The 20,225-nt window shown below is 32.9% G+C and overlaps 4 protein-coding genes across 4 annotated transcripts; 1 reads left to right on the forward strand and 3 right to left on the reverse strand.

The window, feature by feature from the left end:
• Positions 1-944: 944 nt before the first annotated feature.
• Positions 945-2,786, forward strand: LOC17875852 (G-box-binding factor 4). The gene is made up of 2 exons (XM_006281484.2): positions 945-2,470; positions 2,570-2,786. The coding sequence occupies exon 1, from the start codon at positions 1,180-1,182 to the stop codon at positions 2,101-2,103; it is 924 nt and encodes a 307-aa protein (XP_006281546.1). The 5' UTR covers positions 945-1,179; the 3' UTR covers positions 2,104-2,470; positions 2,570-2,786.
• LOC17874871 (glutathione gamma-glutamylcysteinyltransferase 1) lies at positions 2,756-5,680 on the reverse strand. Its single transcript, XM_006280317.2, has 9 exons — positions 5,481-5,680; positions 5,199-5,355; positions 4,884-5,122; positions 4,607-4,770; positions 4,454-4,505; positions 3,980-4,207; positions 3,629-3,818; positions 3,250-3,515; positions 2,756-3,007 (listed from the first exon to the last, which is right to left on the reverse strand). The coding sequence occupies exons 1-9, from the start codon at positions 5,553-5,555 to the stop codon at positions 2,921-2,923; spliced, it is 1,458 nt and encodes a 485-aa protein (XP_006280379.1). The 5' UTR covers positions 5,556-5,680; the 3' UTR covers positions 2,756-2,920.
• A 2,688-nt stretch (positions 5,681-8,368) lies between these two features.
• Positions 8,369-9,214, reverse strand: LOC17874742. Its single transcript, XM_006282070.2, has one exon. The coding sequence runs from the start codon at positions 9,086-9,088 to the stop codon at positions 8,609-8,611; it is 480 nt and encodes a 159-aa protein (XP_006282132.1). The 5' UTR covers positions 9,089-9,214; the 3' UTR covers positions 8,369-8,608.
• A 4,760-nt stretch (positions 9,215-13,974) lies between these two features.
• LOC17874904 (protein DETOXIFICATION 28) lies at positions 13,975-18,070 on the reverse strand. Its single transcript, XM_006280303.2, has 9 exons — positions 17,746-18,070; positions 17,361-17,648; positions 15,642-15,895; positions 15,446-15,532; positions 15,267-15,323; positions 14,638-14,876; positions 14,421-14,539; positions 14,242-14,331; positions 13,975-14,145 (listed from the first exon to the last, which is right to left on the reverse strand). The coding sequence occupies exons 1-9, from the start codon at positions 18,025-18,027 to the stop codon at positions 14,089-14,091; spliced, it is 1,473 nt and encodes a 490-aa protein (XP_006280365.1). The 5' UTR covers positions 18,028-18,070; the 3' UTR covers positions 13,975-14,088.
• Positions 18,071-20,225: the final 2,155 nt, after the last annotated feature.

Genomic DNA, 20,225 nt, shown 5'->3' on the forward strand with positions numbered 1-20,225 from the left:
TTATACGGTACTTATGAAATATATATATAAATTTACACACATGTAAAAATAATTTGTGTCTATAAATATAAGTTTATACATATTTGTTTTATAAATTTCAAATTTTATAGTGACTTTTGATAAAATTAGAAAGAGGGTATTTTTAAAAAGTGGTATTGGAAAATGGGTATTTTTGAAATTCTCCCTTATATTATTATCACTAATAAAAAAATTAAAGTATTGTTTTTCTTATTTTAACATTTCATTTTTTTTACATAACTTATTTTTATTTATATAAACTTTCTATTAATTAAATAAGTAACATAAATATGCACTAAATGAATATTTTAAATTTATTTTAATGTTTAAACAAAAATGTGGCTTAGGTGGCATCATGAGAAGAGAGAAAAACCTAACTTTATATATATAGATATATATTTTTTCATTGGTAATAATAATATTCTTTTTTTTTTTGTAATTCTCGGGAGCTATGCTCAATTTATTCAAATAAAAGTAAAAAACAAATTACACACGAACACATCATGAACGTCCATAACTAAGATTATCGTCTCTTAAGATTGATGTTACAACCGGCGGAACCAAATCAAAAGAATGGAAACTAAAAGATAAAAAAAAGCATAGTTTACCAATCAGAAAGACAGTTGGCCTTCCTATACACATGAATAATACGAACTATCCAGTTTTTCAATAAAAAGCTTTAGTACAAACGTAACACGAAAGACAACGGATGCGTTTTACTAATCCCTGTCATCAGATGGGAGTAATATTCTAATCGAGGTAAAATACTGCCTTAATGATACTGACAATAATTGAATGTTTAAGTTACAAACCACCACATTATGATGACACGAGGCAAAATCTTCTCACGCGCTCCTAAAGTTAAAAAAAAAGAGTTATTATGATCTTATCCATTTTAACCTTATCATATTTTGAAACATAAAAATTTCAAACTCACGCGCCACTGTGCGCGTTAAGTTACTTATTTCTTTCAGTTTGAGATTACAATTTGGGATAAATTACGAAAAGTTCTCAATCCGACACAAAAAACCCCTAAATAATAATCAAATCTCTCTGCTTCTCTGGAAATTTCAAAACTTAGGCTGAGTCAAAGAAATCGAGTGATCCGATTCCGGCGAGAGAGGAACATCAACGGACTTTTTTTTTGTTCATACCCAAAAAATGACGTCGTTTCAGGTGATGCGTTCTTCGAATTCTAGAAACTCGGATCTATCTCATCGTATCTCTTCTTCTTCTTCTTCGTCGTCTATAAGACCTCATCAACAACAGTTCCGGCGAGATCTCTCTAATGGCGGTTACGGCGTAAGAAACGACGGTTTATTATACAGTTCAACTTCCATGACGGTTGAAGGTATTTTACACGATACTTTCGCTTCAGATCCACCTGCACCGACGGAGTCATCGCTTCTCGATGCTTCGATTACTCTCATGGATGCTTCTCCTGCGACAATGACTGTTGTTGTGGAAGGAGGAACGGAGACGACGACGACGACGCGTGATGGGAAGAGTGTTGATGAGGTTTGGAGAGAGATGGTATCAGGAGAAGGGAAAGGTATGAAGGAAGAGACGCAGGAAGAGATAATGACGTTAGAGGATTTTTTAGCGAAAGCTGCGGTGGGGGATGAAGCTGGAGCGGCGGATGATTTGGATGTCAAGATTTCGCCGACGAATTACGGGTTCGATCATTCCGCGCCGCCGCATAATCCGTTTCAGATGATTGATAAAGTTGAAGGATCGATTGTTGCGTTTGGGAATGGTTTAGATGTTTACGGCGGTGGTGGTGGAGCGAGAGGGAAGAGAGCTAGAGTTATGGTTGAGCCATTGGATAAAGTAGCTGCACAAAGACAGAGAAGGATGATTAAGAATCGTGAATCTGCTGCTAGGTCTAGAGAGAGGAAACAAGCTTATCAAGTTGAGTTGGAAACTTTGGCTGCTAAGCTTGAAGAAGAGAATGAGTTGCTTTCAAAGGAGATTGAAGAGAAGAGGAAAGAGAGATACCAGAAGCTGATGGAGTTTGTGATTCCTGTGGTTGAGAAACCTCAGCAGCAGAGGTTTTTACGCAGGATTCGGTCTTTGGAATGGTGAAGAAAGGTATAGACCTTTTGCGGATTTGTAGGATTTAAAGGGTTACTTTTGTGTATGTTGTGTGCGAGAATGAGAAGAGTGGATTCATAATCCTGCAGTAGAGTTGTGATGTGATGATTATGGTTAATAACTTATATAGTATATTGATTGCATATGTTACCTATATGGATCTTAGGATGAGCACAATCTCTCTCTCTTTGAATATAGAGTTTGAATTATTAGGGTTTATAAGTTTGAGTAGAGTGAATTAGTTGGGAGGAGGAGCAGTGATATCTTCCTCTTCCTTGTTCTCTTGGCATCGATTTAGCAGACGAAGTCGGTGCTAGAGATGAGATACCTGTAAGGCTGTAACCACTCAGATTCAGAGGTAATTCACATACTCAACTCAGGAGTTCATTATAGTTTCAGAAGAATTTTGATAGTTGATACTGAAACTTTCCGACTTACACTTCTTCGTGCTGCATAGTCGAAATGGTATCCACAGAAATGAGCTTGGTCTTTCATCCCGAGCCATGCATGTATGTGGAGGTAAAGCGAATCAAAGTACATTGAACTACAAAGTAAACTTATTATGATTAGCAGTTGATCGAACCACTTGTATGACTTCTTATGTAAACCAACAACAGTGAACCAAACATGACACGTATGTCTCTGCTGAATAAGAAAAGTATATTGCTTCTTAATTTGGAGTATAGTGAGATGAATGTGATTCTTAGCTTATTATGATTAGCACCTTACAAATAGCATATGTTACAAATATATCTCATTGCAGGGCGTGGGGGTTCGAATTAAGAGAGAGTAAATTAGTGACGATAAATTAATAAGCAGGAGCATCTAGATCTTCCTCTTCCTTGTTCTCTTGGCATCGTTTTAGCAGCTGAAGTTGCCGCCCAAGATGCAATACCTGTAGTTACCCCAAATTCAACATGTTACTCCTCTGCTTCTCATAATCATTTCACCAATTACTCATTTAGATTCCGCATTTTATTTAGCTATATCCTAAAGACAAACTCGAAAATAGTCACTCTTTTTCAGTCTCGACTTAGGTTTAGTTTATCGTTTTTTGCTCCGAAAGACTCTTAACGATGTTCTACTAGATATAGAACAGTGACTCTTTGACCGAAATAGAATTGGTAAAAAAGTTACCTCTTCTTGAAGCAGAGTTGGGAGGGAAACCATGGCGATAAGCTGCTTCATCTCATGCATCAGAGCTTGGTCTTTGATCCCTGACCATGTCTGTGGAGGTAAAGCCAACAGAAGTGCAGTGAACACATCGTTTCCTGCTGGATAATTTGCTTCTGAACCACATTCACAGTCAGTTTGAGTCGATGGCACCAGTATATCAACCTTTTGTTCATTCCCGTCACTCACCACAACTCCGGTAACGACCGTGCCTTCATCATTTCCAGGACCTTGATGGAAGGAAAAACGGTTAAACTGTTGAAATTGCTAATTACTAATTCTAGTCCGGTCAAGCCTGATAACAGCAAAGGAAAAGGTCAGATTAGTGTTGATAATTACATACCTTTGACGCATTTCACACAAGTTTCCCGACAACAAAGCTCTTTTGATGAGCATCCGGATAAGATTTCAGCTCCTTGGCAACAAGCCTTCGCAGCAGCATATGTCAGACTGTCTTTGTAACCCACTGAGGATAAGAACTTATTGACGTGTTTGAACAGTTCAGTTTCATGCACTTCTTTCAGGACCAATTGCTGCAGTAGATTAACTTAAGGTTAGCCGATTAAAAGCCAGGGTATCGCCAGAAAATGAATCAACAACAGTGTTCTTTAAAGGGATGAACAGTTATTTTCATGCAACTTTGTGGTTTATCATTTATGTGACCTTTACGTTGGTGAATCTAGACAGAAGATACCTTTAAGTTCAGCCTCGATTTCTCCTCTGCGCTGAGATTTTTGTTTGAGTCCTCTGTAATCCGGATCTCAGCCACCCATCTGATGAATTGGTTGAAATTTGATGGAAGTGACTCGAACACAACTGATAGAATTTTTTCCACAGAATCTACATCCTCTGAACTTACGAGACGGGGAACATCTTCCTTCAAATACTTGGCTATGTCGATCCAGCTTTCATCCTTGCAGCTCTGGGATATATAAAAGCAACATTATCACCAATCCACAAGTTTTGAATACCAAAGTACCCATGATATGAACCAAGGATCTGAAGTTCATTCAATACATTGGGAAGAGATGTTCTCTTTTAAGTTATCAAATTCACATTCGCATCAAAGCAGTAAAAGTTGTGGGTGAGAAAAATGAATAACATAAGCTAAAAAGAAAAGCAAACTATTAACAAAAACACAAAGAGAACCATATTGCATCAAACATACCAGAGTATAGAGTAATCCGGGTTCTCTGTGAGGTCTAGATATGAGCATGAACCTGAGAACAACACAGAAAAACATCAGACCATATTCTATAAAAACAATTACATCCTTGATACAGCTAAGAACCTAAGAAAAAGATAGAAAATGATTATGAACCCTCTATGTTTCCCTGTAGACTGATCAATGCTGTCCATGGCTTCCCAAAGAAGTTCAAGAGGAACCCAGTGAGGAGGATACTTGAAACGAGCCACATCAAGAATCAAAGCCATATCTCTCTCAGCATTATAGCCACCAATAGGTGAAAAGTGACCAGACCCAGTCTGCGACAAGAGTCATTCATGACTTTAGCATGTCTTGCAAACCTAGTATATATAACAAGCCTATACAAAACAGTGTATTACAAGTGTTCCACAGTTATGCTGCAAGCAGCTACCTGCTTAAATACACCTCTGTGATACGTTGAGATCATATGGCAATCTTCAGAACTCGTGCATTTCACCACAAATTTACGAAAATCATCGATACTGGTCTGACTAGTCCGGAAAGCCTCAACTTTTACTCCAGAACAATGAGCCAAACAAACAACTTTCCCAAACGAAATACCTTTTTCCTTAACCACTTCCAATGGCTCACAACAGTCCAGCATTGATTCATCAAACCACCTCCAAGGCCCTATCTCCATCATTTATATATGGTCATCATCTAGCTACACAAATCTCCATACTAAAACTTTAAAAATCTGCCATACCTTTCCATTTGCGTCCAGGATCAATAGAAAGAGCATTCAACACCACTGAAAGGCTAGCTAAACCACAATACGCTGGTTCAGACTGAGTCTGGAAATACGAAATCAACCTGAAAAATCCTTCCATGGTTCCTTTCTGAAGCGCTTCATTGAAGATTAGCTATACCCGAAATAAATCACAATTTTCACGAAATCTCAGATAAACAGCAAAATTCGAAAACCTAATTGACCATCCGAATCAATGAAAAAAAAAATAAAAAAAATTGATCGATCAGAAAATTATACCTTGCCTTCGGCGGAGGAAAAGTCAATCGCCGGAGGAGAAGGAAGAGATCGCCGGTATAAACTCGCCATAGCCATTACTCAGGGATTGATTTAGTCTATATCTATATACATACACTAAGAAGCTTACAGAGAACACAAAAAAAAAAAAAAAATCTTTGCTTTGGAAGATTCGAAAACAAATAAACTTTACCAACGCTTTTTAAAACTTTCGGCGTTTGGGGAAGACGACGATGAATTTAGATTTAACGTGAAAAGCGGTCAATGATCCGTCAAAATCATCTGGTTCGGTTCGGTTCGGTTCGGTCTGGTTTGGTTCAGTGTATTAGATGTATATAATTTGTATGTGTTTTAAGGTAAATTTATACGAATTTCTGAACATTATTCACATAATAAGTACTTATAGTAAAGATTATTGGCATTTATAATGTATAATCTTGGTTTTTATTATAGTTTTTTTTAATTAAAGTAATTGGTTAACCAGAATATTCGGTTTATGAGTTCGGATGACGAGAAGCAAATTGACGACCGCCGTTAGTTTTTTTCTGGTCAAATTGGCGCGAGAGAGGGGAGACTTTTTGAACCGGTCTGGTCAGATTAATTTGGTTTATTTTGTAGCGTAAATCGTTTGGTTCCCAAATTACACTCCAACTTGTAAATTACTATTGTGTAATTGACAAACAATACAATTAAAATTAATTTGTAATCAAATTGCTTGTAATTTGTTACTTCCTACTATATTAATTGAAATGTACACAAATAAACATAACCTTTTAAATTGTGATTTATATTGAAATGTCATTAGAAAAAGTTTACAAACTAAAAAAAAACACTGAAAGTAATAACGGTAATTAAATAAATAATCAAAAAAATTAAATATATAAATTCAAAAAATAATCTATAAACTACAAATAAAATCGCAAAATAATTGTTGTTGACACTTCAAAAAAATTGAGAAAACAAAAAAGAAAAAAATAGAAATGGCTTTTAATATTTAAAATAAAATAAAAACCAGAAATGTTTGATTGGCAAATAAATTGTTGTAAAGGCTTTAAATATTTCTACAGCTTTAAAAGTCACGTACCAATCGCCCCCTTAATATATGTAATTTATCTTTAAAATATTTGATTAATTAACGTTAAGTTTTTTCCCATTCTATTAAAGAATAAGAATTTAATTACTTTTCGTGATTCGTGAATGTGATATTGCTTCCCCTTCCACCAAATCGTTGGTATTAAACTGACATGGTTATAAACTTTTTTTTTTTTTAATCTTAAGCTGACAAATTAAGATTTATAGTATTTAGAATGTATGGTGAATATGGAACTTACAATTGCCTCAAGTTCTCACTTCAATAAATTACATATGATTTCTACTTGATTTACATTTGGTTGTCGAGCACGATTTGCACTTCTAAGAGTTTGGTGCCTGTAATCCTCGCCAGAACTTCTGCAACATCATCATCAGGGGATGGTACAATTCTCTACATCAAATAGCACATACGTAGCGCTGCCGCATAGAACTCATAGGAGGCAAAGCATTCCATGGTTGAGCTTGGAATGTGAGAAGGAGGACCCAAATACACCGAGAAGAACCACATTCTTGAGGAGGATGAAGGAAGATTTTTATAAGTTTGAAATGGTTATAAGCTTCTCCGCTCATATCTTCTTTTTTTGCACCTAATGGTGTGGGTTTTTTTTTCTATCCTTCTTTGATGTGTTATGGTTACATTTTATATCTAAAATGAAATATCAAATGAAAAAAATATAGGGCGTTTATTTTTGGGTCAAAATGTAGGGTGTGTATATATATATTTTTTTGTTCAAAGGGTGTTTATATATAAGATGCTCAAATTCATTACAATTTACAACTGATTTTTTAAAATCTATTATTCTTTGTAACTTATAAATTTCAAAATACTACCAATATGGTCTAGATTTCCAATTTGCAGCTGGCTGTGCATTAAACAGAAATTTTCAAAAATTACATATGAACAAAAATAAATAAAGAATTAAATTTGAGAAAACGTACTTCAGTTCAAGAGGTTGTCAGACATAAATAAATCAGAAACACCAACCCAAAAAAAAAAAAAAAACTAATGAAATTGCAAGTGTTTCTTTTTTCTTACATAGCCACTCATTGAAGTTGAAGAGTCAATAAAAACTTCATTGACTTATATAATAATCATAAGAAATTGTCAAAATGGATAAACAAAATACTCGACCTGACTAATAAGTTCATGCTGCAGCTTACTTCAACGCCGTGAATGCTTGGGACTTGGTAGAGTCAAAAATTTGTTTATCAGAGTTTCATGTCAACATTGCTTAAAGATTCATGTTTAAATAAGTTAAAAAGACCTTAACATTACTCACTAGTCATTACTTTACTTACAAATCCAAACTAAACCCACATAAGCTTTTAACTATCCTTAACCACAACGATTGAACAGAACCAAACTCAACACTATTTTGTTAAGACCAAACATATGTAAATTCATGTTCTTGATTGCCCAAGTATTCAAGTATTGTCCTTACAACATTACATGTGATTTATGAATTAGAAAACATCTTTTATCATTACCCAGAAACGAAACTTATTGAGATTTCAAGCATTAAGACACACAAATTCAATACTAAGAAACCGAACAGTATACTAAAAATGGTAATATTAAAAAACCCAATTAGCAAATCGATTAGGTTCTGTCTAAAAACAAACTCAAAAACAGAGATTGCTTCTTCAATTAGTTCATGCAAGAATCAAACTGTAACCTATTACTGTATTACCCAAAGAGACTGATTATCTCATTTTCCAAACGAATCGGATCTAAGATTTTTTTTTATATGATCATGTTTTTGTTCATCATACAAAATAAAATAAACGCAAAATTTCAACAAAACACTAAAATCTGGATCCAATTTTTTCAATTTTTAAAGCATAAATTTTGGCTAATCGAAACCATATTACAAAATTCGAAACCCTAAACATTTCTGAGTCAATTTCGAAGAAGACGATAGATAGAGAGAGACAGAGAGAGAGAGAGCTTTACAATAAAAGGAAACGTTTCGGTATTACGACCGTCTTGTTAATTTAAAAGACGGACCAATAAGAAAGCTCCACGTCGATTAACGCCGTCACGATTTAAGGAAACGAGCAAGCTGTGAAGGGTTGACGATACCAGGCAAGTGTGCGCCATCAACACGGAGTATGTTAGCAACCTCAACATATCTCCTCCTCCGTTTCTGATCACTCGGCTCTTCTATATCATGATGGCTCGGCTTAGTTCTCTTCGTCTCAGTTAATTGGGCCGTAAATGGGCCGGCTTGGGCTCTAGATGGGTTCCAAAGCTCTCCGAAGAGTGTGCCTTCGTTGAGAAACTCGTGAGCCAAGTACCCGGCTAAGAGCTGGTTCGAACAACCCGGCTCGGCTACTACGGCTACGGCGGCGGTTGTTGTTGGTGGTGACGGATGAGGGATGAACGGAGTTTTCTTGAGGATAGATTTAATCGGCGTCGTCGGTGGTGGTGGATTTTTCACGACGGTTTCCGTTTGTTTCCCGGCGACGGTGCCGGAGATAACTCGGCGTGGTGGAAGACGCATCGTTTTTGTATTCATAGCTGTTTCCTATTGGGTGCATGCCACGTCAGCAACAGTAAATTTCCGAAACTGTTTTTTTTTTTTACTGCGGTGAAAACAGTAAACTTTAAAAATAACAAACAAACCCGAGGAAGCTTTTTTTTATTTTTATTTATCTCTTTTTGTAATTTTAAAAAGAGAGAGAGAGGAGAGAGAGGAGAGAGAGGAGAATGAGAAATGAAAGGACAAGGAGATTTGAAGTAAGGGTTCGGACAATATATAGGAGATAGACATAGAAACTACCCTTTAGAATCTTGTTAATTACAGCTAATGCCATTAAGAGTAAATGACGGTTTTGTCCTTTCTTCTTTACCATATCTTCTAATTTGGGTTACCAATGGAACAAGTAAGGAAAAAAAACTTTTTTGTGGTAGAAGGAAAAAAAAAAAAGGAATCTCCTTTTTTGAACTTTTTTTTCTTTCTTTCTTTCTTTTAATTTCTTATGAATAGATTAGATTCTGATTTTATAGGTTTTTAATTTTGTTACCAAATGGTAAAAATTATATAACTATTACATTACAACTTTTTTTTTTTTGTTCACCAAATCTTCATTAAAACTTATAAGTGATTCTACATGTTTTTTTTTATTGAATAGATATAGTATGTTGATTAGTTTATGTTTATTATATATAACAAAAATGGTATTTAAAATCAACTAGTGGTATACTATATGGTAGAATATTCAAAATAATTGTGATTTTGTCTTTTAAATCTTACTATATCAAATAATAATAAAATTAAACTATATATATACAGTTATTTTCTTTTATCGTTTTCTTGAATCTTTTTATATTTGTATTTCTTTTGGCAAAATCTTGAATCTTTTCTTGAAATTGCTAATATCATCCTTACACCTATACAATTTGAATACCAAGTATTTGATCTTTGCTGATATCATTTATTTTCAAATATGAAATCTCATGAATCATAGAGAAGATTCTGTCACACACCAGTTTCCATCTCTTATTGATCAAAACGATATAACATTTTAGGAGATAAACATGAATCTTCATCACTCAAAAAAATCAAATATACCCACTAAAAGCATTTGCATGCATGTACCCAATTTCCCACACAATTTTTGTTACAAAGAGAATCACATGCACCTTCTAAAAAAAGCATCTTCATAATCATACACCCAAAATACATAAACACATGCACCACTTTAAGTCAAGTCGATAAATTATTGTAAAACACCATCTCAATATTATGAGTGATCATAATAACACAGTATTCATTCATTCATTGATTTACATATTTAATTTTCGACAGTCTAGATATATTTTCACGAATACTTTGTTGTAAGAAGGGAGTATTGATTTGTTGTGCTAATGAGAACATTATCAAGTGATACATCTAAGAGAATTGAAAAACTAATGTCATTGTGCGAAGACATGGGGCAAGAGAGTTATGACGACTGAGCCAAAATATGCGTAAACAAGTCAATACGTACGCACAACAAAAAAAAACTGGTCGGTTCACAAAAGCTAAGAGAAATCAAAACTCAACGTACAAAAAGTGTTAAGTGGCAAGGTTTGGGGAGCATTACGCCATAAGAGTCATCAAACATCCGTAGAAAATTTCTAAAATAGTCGACAGAGATATTATTAACATGATTCTCATGCAATCGCAAAAGATGAAAATGACCCTTAAAGTCTGGATCAAGCAAAATCTTTTAATTGTTGGCAACAACTACGTCTATTTTCTTTAGCTATAAAGATTGACATGTACGTAGATGATCAGTCCATTGGTTCATGTAAACTAAAATCTACTTCAAATATCCAAGGCAATTTACAAATTCATAAGTTTTAAATATACGAATATGTCCTCTCTTTTAAATGATTAGAACTTTAGAAGCATATAGGTTGCAAGTAAATATAAAAAACCAAGTGCTAATAGTTTAATTGGTAATTAAAATATTTGGCAAAAGCTTAGAGGTCGCCGGTTCGAGTAGCGATTGAGACGAGATCATATAACATGTTTTGGTCTCAGGGATATATGAGTTTCGGCCCAGAACCTCTTTGATTATTCAAAAAAAAAATGTATATATATAAAGAGATATATACTAGCTACTTCAAGATTTCCTATATTTCTAAAACATCAAATAGTTCAAATTTGAATCGTTTATATATGAATTTAAAATAGTTTGAAAAGTTGGTTGATGTTTGTTCTTTTTAATTATGACTATAAACTTTTAAACCATTAACCATCCATAGAACTCCGTAAATGCAAGTACCTTAACATTAATCATGTTTAATTATTGCAAGTTTGTTGCGTGTACATGTTCAATTCTTTTGCCATGTTCCAAAAAATTATACACAATTACACGCTAATAAAACTTGACAATGTAATTTTTAAAAGTTTTCCTAAAAATACTTCTTTTTATTTTTCATAAATAAAGAAAATTCTTAAACTCTTTGGTAACAAACAGAGAAGCGATTACAGATATATAGACTAATGGATTACGTTAATCATAAGAGTATATAACAAACAAATAGAGCCAAAAGAGTTTTTTTTTTTTGGAAATTAAGGTGTTTTCTTTTCTATTTTCTGTTTGTATAATTGTATTGTAAATTTAGTGGTTTATGTAACTTTAGGTCTTTTCTTTTTCTTTTATTCTCTGTGACTTTTGTCAAAATTTACAAAAGTAATAGAAATTAAATCTTTAACAGATAACAAAACTATATCATGGCAAATCAAACGATAGGTTTGATATTTATACCCACGAAATTATCAATTTTGGGTAGTTAGGCGTCTGTTTGCCAACTTTTATTACATTTTAATTTATATACAATTGAAATGTTATAATAGTAATCATAATGTCATAATGTCAATAGTTAAATAACAGTAAACACGAAAAATGCATGCCTTTTAATTTACTTCTAAGTATAGCAATGGACCTAACTTGAGGGACCATAACAATTTGGTTTCGCAAATGTATATCACTCATATCAATTTCATGTTCAACCAAACCATCCCAACAGTACTCAACAATGGGTACTCTTACACCTCACATGTTGTGTTCTCTCGTTCAAAGTTACTACATTATTCACTGTCATTTCCCATCTTGTATAAATAATTATCTTGTTCGATGATTATGTTAATATTTTTTCTTCAAACGTACTAAAAATTAATTTAATGTTTAATTAACTAAGAAATTTCGAATTTAGATCCATTATCTTCTTGAACAGGAGACTAAAACATGTAAGCTACATTTCAACATTTTCCATAGTCTCATTTTTGTAATTATAGTCAAAACGAGTTTCGGATTACGCTATGTTTGTTGAACATTCTAAATTTCTAATATGGGTCTTCGACCTTAAATACTGTATATACACTTAGCTAGGTTTAGCATTAATTAATGTGATTAGGGTTAATGTAGCCATAGGAAACTTCGATTCATCTGTTGAAATCTCTTTAATTTGTAACCATTCTATACACACACACACATATATATATATATATATATATGCTAGCATCTAATGTTAATTCTTCGTTGAAATATTTTTGTTTTTAACTTTTTAAATATGTTCGGATTTTTAATTATTAAAAAACACACACACACAAACACAATAGTCTACGTAAATGGACTAAGCCAAACTATTTATGCGCGTCGACGAATCTTAGGGGGGGGGGGCGTTATATAATAAAAGCCATCAGTTAAACGCGTCACATTTTTATAGTATTTTTTTCTCATATGAAATGAATTTAAAAATCTTTGAAAATTAATTGTCTGTTTTTTTTAATACTATAGCTGTGTTGTTCATCCACGTATATATTCAATTCATTCTTCTATATATTAACGTCGAGATGAATGAATTAATAGTGTCTGATGTTTGAATTTGTCATGGACATGCAAAGTTCTTTATATAGTTTTCCTACAACATTTGTATTCCTTCCGAACACACGACAATGTTTTCTGTATACTTAGAAAAGCGATACATCAAAAGTTTTACAACACGTTAGGTGTTTTGTTTTATGGTGCGATGGTTTTGGTCAAGAAGATATATTAGTCAGTTGGTTCCTTTTTAGGTTTTGGCAGTGATGAATAGCATATGCAATGTGTAGTTAGGATAAATTCATTAATCTATATATATGTTAGTGATATATATTTTTTTAATATTTACTTTTAGGGTTTTAAAAACTATTTTAGAGATTTTTAAAGGTATTTATGTTTTAGTATACATAAGCCGTTTAAGCTTCATTTGCATGCAATTGATTGATTAATAAACTTAGAGAGCTTTTAGCTTTTCCGAAAAGAGTTTTCTTGCTTATTTTTAGACTTTTAGTAGATTTTGCGAGATCTCGATGAATATAAGAAGAGGTAGGATTTGGTATATTTTCGCGGAAAATCAACAAATCCTCACGTTATTTTGTTTATAGTAGTATTCTTACGAATCAACAGATCCGAGGAACACTAGCTAGTTTTCTTTTGAAGGTCCAGAATGTAAAACTTATGAGCATCAAATAACACACCGCATGACTAATCCTCATACTACTTAGATGCAGGGGATCAAAACAGTTGTGCAGGGAGCTTTCTGGATTATCATGTTTGGTGGTTACTTGCACAGCACATAGACTGTTACCGTTGTAGAGAAATTTGACTACACGGTTGACAATGGGCTTCACCTTTTGGTTGTTGGGCTTAATTGCATTTGAGGCCTTATCAACCCAACAGTATATATTATAAGCATATACAGTACTGTTTGTGATTTACATGAGACAGAGATACAAAAGCATGAAAGAAATATTGAAGATTTTGGGGAATATGATACTTGGCTAAAGCATCCTCAAGCTTGTAATTAGTTCTCACAAAATATAATTATTTGATTAAATTGATATTAATATATTATTGAATTCTGAGATTAAGAAACAATAATGTGTGACTAAAGATGACAACATACAATATATGTTATTCAATACAAAAAAACAAACTAACATAATTAAATTTTGCAAAATTTATAGATACAATACACTCTTCAACTTTTAGCGTTTGGTACAGACCATTTTTTGACTCGAACTCTTGCATTTTGTGCCTACAAAATTTAAAATAAACGATGAAACAATTGTGAAAAAAAAAAACATACTCGAAGTAAAATCATATACGCAAACAATAAATAAATCTGAGTTACCTCTTTCTCCCAATCACATCTCATAGTAATAAAAATCAATATCAAAGTTTGAATAGCTGTCCCTCCAAATATCATACCAGCCCAAATGCCCTAATCACCACAGTCACAACATAATATACATAAACCTTTCAAAGATTGTTCATTTGATATGATAAATTTTATTACGAAATTAGGGTTACCTTGACACCAAACTTGAGAATCCATCCCATGACAAATCCAAGTGGAAGTCCAATGCAATAGTAACATCCCAAATTTATAAATGCTACTAGTGATTGCCAACCAGAACCAACCGCAACACCTGATCAAAAAGTGTCATCAAAAATTGAACCACACAATCTTCGACGACGACCCGGTTTAGGGATCGATCAAAGGTTAAGAACTTATTTTGTAGCTTACCGGAAAGAACCGGTTGGACACTGTTGAGAAGAATGGCAAAAGCTAAAAGAGTAGTGAGATTATTTACTGCTTTTAAAACAGTTTCACTTGAAGAGAAGATCCAACTAATGTGGTTGAGAAGAAATATTATGAGCACTGTAAATAATACTCCAGTGATTAACGATTGTGTCACTGATACAATCATTGCAAATCTTGCTCTTTTCCCATTTCCAGCTCCTAATTCATTCGCCACTCGTACCCTAGAAAAAATAAACAAATTATAATCATATTAATTAATGTTATTACATACAATTAAACTAGCAAAAAGCATGGGAAAATTAGGTTTAGTTAGGTGGTTTATAATGTTTGTAAAATTCTCTTGAGGTTTAAAGTGTTACAACGTTACTTTTTCTACCTAACTTGTACATTTTTAAATTTATCTAGTACAATTCCATAAATGTGAATGGAAAAATCGATAATTCTCTATTCATTTACTCAGAGAATAGCGAATCGTCTATTTAGAAACCATGACCTACTAACTAGCCAAACAAGATCTAACCGATTTCTAGATTATGGATAACATAGATCGAATTCAACAAAAATGAATGTACAATTTGAGCAATAGTAACAAAAGGTGATAGATTAGTTACCCGGTACCCGCGAAGAAAGCAAGTGGAACCATCATCTCTAAACCATTTATCGACATGCTGTCAAAAAAAATTGTATTTTATAAAAATTTGTAAGAAAAAAAATGTGTATTATCATTGATACATAAACAAAAATCATATATAATATGTTATTTATATCGAAAACCATATATTTGACGTACCATATAGAGATGGAGTCTACATCAATTCTTGCATTCTCCAAATTTCCAGTCATCACAATTAAAATCCTATAATACCAATTCTCCAAGCTGTATATATAAGGTTTAATGATTTGTCGTAAGAAGTCGTGTTCCTATCATATATAGTCCACCAAAAAGAGTAACATACGACACTAGTGGCGTTTAACGAGTAATATACCAAACCATGATTCCAGAATAGGCAGAGAGCTTAGTGAATTCCCATAGTCTGGTGAAAGCTTCGGTGGAGAAACCAGTCCAAGTGAGTGGACAACCACCACAAGTGGTGTAAGTAAGTAAGATAAAGACATTGAGCCACCATGACACGTTAGCCGTAGCGATGGTTCCTATGACTCCAAGTTTAAGGACGTATACAAAAAGCCAGCACACAAATATGTGAACTACAAGTGCCACTCCAGATGATATCGCAATTACCTGGTGGTTATGTAAGAGAATATGTATAATTAACCTATTCATATCTTTCTGGTCCAGAATTTAAAAGTTCATGTGACATGTTTTTCCAATTCAAATAAGCTAGAGGAACGTATATATTTTATAGTTATTTGCTAAAAGACAAACAAGATAATAACAACAAGATAATCAATTGAAAAAAAAAGCAAGCATTAGTATATAACTATAGATCATGGGTAAGGCAATGGATTAGTATAGACCAACAATTAGTTTATGATACAAAAACATTTATTAAGCTTATTTGTTGGAAGATGAGAACGTCAACAGGACTAATCTACTCCCATGGTTTTAGCATTTCAATATCCAATTATATTAAAATTCAAATTGCAAATTATAAACTCAAGACACATCAACTAATAATCTCAATTATATGACTCCACGACCACGAGTTATGTATTTAACATCAACTTCCATTGTGGGTGTGGGATCAAACTATCAAAGTCCATTATATTAAAGTCAAACCATTATTTTATAGAAGACATACCAGACGATAAAGATCTAATTTAAAGATCTATCTACAGCTAATCTATACAAGCATATTATATATGGAGGAAACTAATAATCTAGTTCAATGCATCAAAAATTACCTAACCCCATATTATATGAAGACTACTCACTCATGTCATGCATAAAAAAAATATATACAAAAGTGAAATAAAACATTATCGTAACGAAATAAATAAGAGAGAAAATGATAGAGATTTCTCCACTAATTTGGATGAACAAAACTGTCTTTAGTCTCTCCTAAACACTTGGACAATTCGAACTTATAAAAAATCTTATGTTAAAAAGTGTTTATAAATGCTTATATAGTAAAATGGTTCGATCGGTCGACCGGTCGGTCCGGGTTGGATCTCCCAAACACTTGGACAATAACACTTATGTTTAAAAGTGTATATACATGCTTAAATAGTAAAATGGTTCGATCGGTCCACCGGCCGGTCCGGGTCGGATCTACTCACAACTGGTTTGAGCAAGCTGTTGATAAACCGGGTACGCAACGGTTAACCGTTTTCTCATATCAAAATGGGTCAGCTTCTTGAATAAGAAACATGTGGTTGACCATTTGGGCATGTTATATATACTTCTTAATCTATTCTTGGTGTACCAAACTCCTTGACCAATACAACATTCCAAGATTTAAAAATGACCGGAAAAAAAAAAAACAAATATACTACAAAAACATCTTAGGAGGTACCTCTAAAAGATAAGAATACACATCTGGACGACCAAATGCAAGAGATAATCACAAACACACAAAACGAAATTGCATAAAATAAAATAAATATTGGTTAAAATAACATTTTGTGTGTCAAAACTAGATAACTAGCATCTACGATTGGTTGAATTTTTATAGTATAGTTAATTGATATATAAATGAAAATTTTTATAGTCTATTTGGGACCATTCAAAATCTGAAGTTACATACCGAATTTTTAAGCTGGCATTGGAGGAACCGGTTGATAGGGAAAAAGAAGGCAAATGAGAAATGTGTAGGAATGGCCCAAAGAGAGATGACACCAGAGAGCTCAGCGATGTCGTCAGGCTGACCCAAGAGCTTAAGAATAGGAGACGCAAAGATGTACATTGGGAGTAGCAAAATGGAGCACACGAAGAGAACAATCCAAGATCGCTGCAAATACACTCCAAACAACTCATACTTCTTTGCCCCATAGGCTTGACCGCAAAGCGTTTCCAACGCAGTCGCCATTCCAATCTACATATATATAAATTTCTTGAAACATTAACATAACATTATAATATAAGCTATATATGTATAGGAAAGTGTTCTTGGAGTGTGTATATATATATACGAAGAGGCTATAGTTAAAGCCGATGATGACGTTGTTGACAATAGAGATGGAAGCGAGTTCAAGCTCGCCGAGGTGACCAGCAAAGGCCTGAGTGATGACAAAGATCAAGTTGGTCGTGACTCTAGTGAATATGGCTGGTCCAACGATACGCCAAAGCTTTCTTGTCTCAATCCATATCTCTCTCTTTATTTCTACTTCTTCCTCCTCGGCCACAACATTTTGATACTTTAAAAGAGGAACCAAAGTCTTCTCTACAGCTTCTGCTTCGTTTCTCTCTCCCATAGCTGAGAGCTTTTGTGAAATAATAATAAAAATGAGTAGAAGAAAGAAACGTGATAATATAGGAGTGGAGGGGAGACTCGTTTACGATGTGGGGAACCTATAACATGATTATGATTGTTTCTTTAATTTCCAACTTAAATACATTAAAAAATGGAACAAATACTTTAAGGAATATACACCACTTGATGCTTTCTTTTGTTTTCTTTACATTTAACTTTTTGGCAAGACAACAAAATCGTACCTAATGTAGAAAAAAAAAAAACGTGTATCAAGTGGGTTATATTTAAAGACAAACTGTACAAAAAGAAAAAATAAAAAACTTTTGATTTGTGAAAAACAAATAAAATCACCCATGCAAAGATATTTAAAAGAAATGTTTTTGAATAAAACCGTTGTTGTATACTTCTCTAGTGTCATCATTAATTTGTAATTACTTCATGTACATGTTTCCCCATTAGATCTATACAACAATCATATAAAGTTGCAAAGCAATTTTCCCAGAAGCAAAAAAAACAATCATATAAGTATAGATTATTTTAAAACTTTTATCTTATTTTAATTGCTCTATCATTTCTACTATATATAAGATATGTTTATTCACATTTCATTCTATATGTCTTTTGCCGTTGGTCAACTACTCAATTTCCCCTCGTGGCTTTATTGCTTTTAGCATCCACACAATTTTGATGTGATGGATTCAATTTTTTTTTAAGTTTATATCTACCCATGTTACTTAAATCTTACGACTTGTAATTGGCCCCTCATAATTTAATTTGTTGCAAAAACTAGAGAATAGTACATGAAAAACGTAGACAAGAGACATCGTATTTATAAACTCTATGGTCCAGCGGGGAAGCTTTAGTCTCAGACGGATTTGGTTCAAATTTAAGACCAAACAACAAACCAATTAGTCTCATTAAATGAGAGAAGACACTTACCAAAAAAAAAAAAAGACAAACAAGAGGAGAAGACAATGGCACAGTAGAAGAGGAGACAATGGCACAGTACAAGAGGAGACAAGATTTTTTAATATGATGAAAGACAGACCACTACTTGCATTTTGTGATGGGTACAATATGGGGACAATTGGCTATAAATTCCATTTACAAGCTTATTTTTTCAATTTTTGTTTTTCTATATTTCGATAAAGCAATACATCTTTTCGAATTCAAAGTATTATTATTTTTATTTCAATGCCAATTAATATATATATATATATATAAACTAATAATTTTATAAATTAATAATACTGTATATCATAGTTTCGATATTATTAATTTATAAAAGAAAATTACAGTAATTGGATAGGAACAATGTGTAAAAAGGCATTCTTATCTAAATGTTAGAGAAAATGTGTGTAAAATGCATTCTTAATACTTAATAGTAACTGGATAGGGACAATGTCTAAAATGCATTATTATCTAAGTTGTGTAAAATGCATTCTTATCTAAGTGTTTATAATAATGCGTAAAATGCATTCTTAACAGTAATTGGATAGGGACTGCATCTAGCAATTATAGCGTGTCCATGTAGATTCAGTTAATCATGTGATGCACCTAATTAATTAAGAAGCTTAAATTGACAATAGCTGGATCAAGTTATTAACCTCGAAAGTCGAAACCCAGTGTTCCATTAACATGAATCTTAATGTTAAAGATTTGTCGGTCTTATTATAAATTTATTGGGAAAATCCCTTTAAAAAACTTATAATGTGACAACAACTTACAAATTTATTACTAATAATATAATTTAGGGCCCTATATTTTAAAATTATTGAAAAATAAACCGTGGAAGTCGTTGCCACCTTAAAGATTTTCAAAGGATTTTCCCCAAATTTATTTAATGACTTCACTTTGTTAGATTAGTAATATAAGAAAAAAATAAATAAATAATTGACTTTTTTCTTCTTATATACTTTTAAGAATTTTCTTAAGGAGTAGACTGTATGTAAATAATTTCTTAAGAAAATCAATTTTTTTTTTTGCTTAATTCCGTATTATGTTATTCGTAAGAAATAAATTGGTCACATCACTTGGTTTTTGGTTAAGAAAAAGGAATTATATACTACTTCCTTTAAGAGTTCGATAGGTAAACTATTAATTATAACAATAAAATGTGATCTTTAGTCATTTTCTCAAACTTATCTTTTTCAACAGTTTATTTTTTATTTTATTTTGCAGATATAAATGAATTACAAA

This window comes from Capsella rubella, unplaced genomic scaffold (assembly GCF_000375325.1).
Source record: "Capsella rubella cultivar Monte Gargano unplaced genomic scaffold, Caprub1_0 scaffold_8, whole genome shotgun sequence".
NCBI lineage: Eukaryota > Viridiplantae > Streptophyta > Magnoliopsida > Brassicales > Brassicaceae > Capsella > Capsella rubella.

Excerpts from the sequence above, each read along its gene's own strand:
- LOC17875852 (XM_006281484.2), top strand. The coding sequence starts at position 1,180 with ATGACGTCGTTTCAGGTGATGCGTTCTTCGAATTCTAGAAACTCGGAT.
- LOC17874871 (XM_006280317.2), bottom strand. The coding sequence starts at position 5,555 with ATGGCTATGGCGAGTTTATACCGGCGATCTCTTCCTTCTCCTCCGGCG. Across the intron at positions 5,356-5,480 it reads TTTCCTCCGCCGAAGGCAAG|CTAATCTTCAATGAAGCGCT; the intron begins GTATAATTTTCT and ends TTTCGGGTATAG. Across the intron at positions 5,123-5,198 it reads TCCTGGACGCAAATGGAAAG|GGCCTTGGAGGTGGTTTGAT; the intron begins GTATGGCAGATT and ends TGATGGAGATAG.
- LOC17874742 (XM_006282070.2), bottom strand. The coding sequence starts at position 9,088 with ATGAATACAAAAACGATGCGTCTTCCACCACGCCGAGTTATCTCCGGC.
- LOC17874904 (XM_006280303.2), bottom strand. The coding sequence starts at position 18,027 with ATGGGAGAGAGAAACGAAGCAGAAGCTGTAGAGAAGACTTTGGTTCCT. Across the intron at positions 15,896-17,360 it reads AATGCCAGCTTAAAAATTCG|GTAATTGCGATATCATCTGG; the intron begins GTATGTAACTTC and ends CATAACCACCAG. Across the intron at positions 15,324-15,445 it reads GTAGACTCCATCTCTATATG|CATGTCGATAAATGGTTTAG; the intron begins GTACGTCAAATA and ends TTTTTTTGACAG.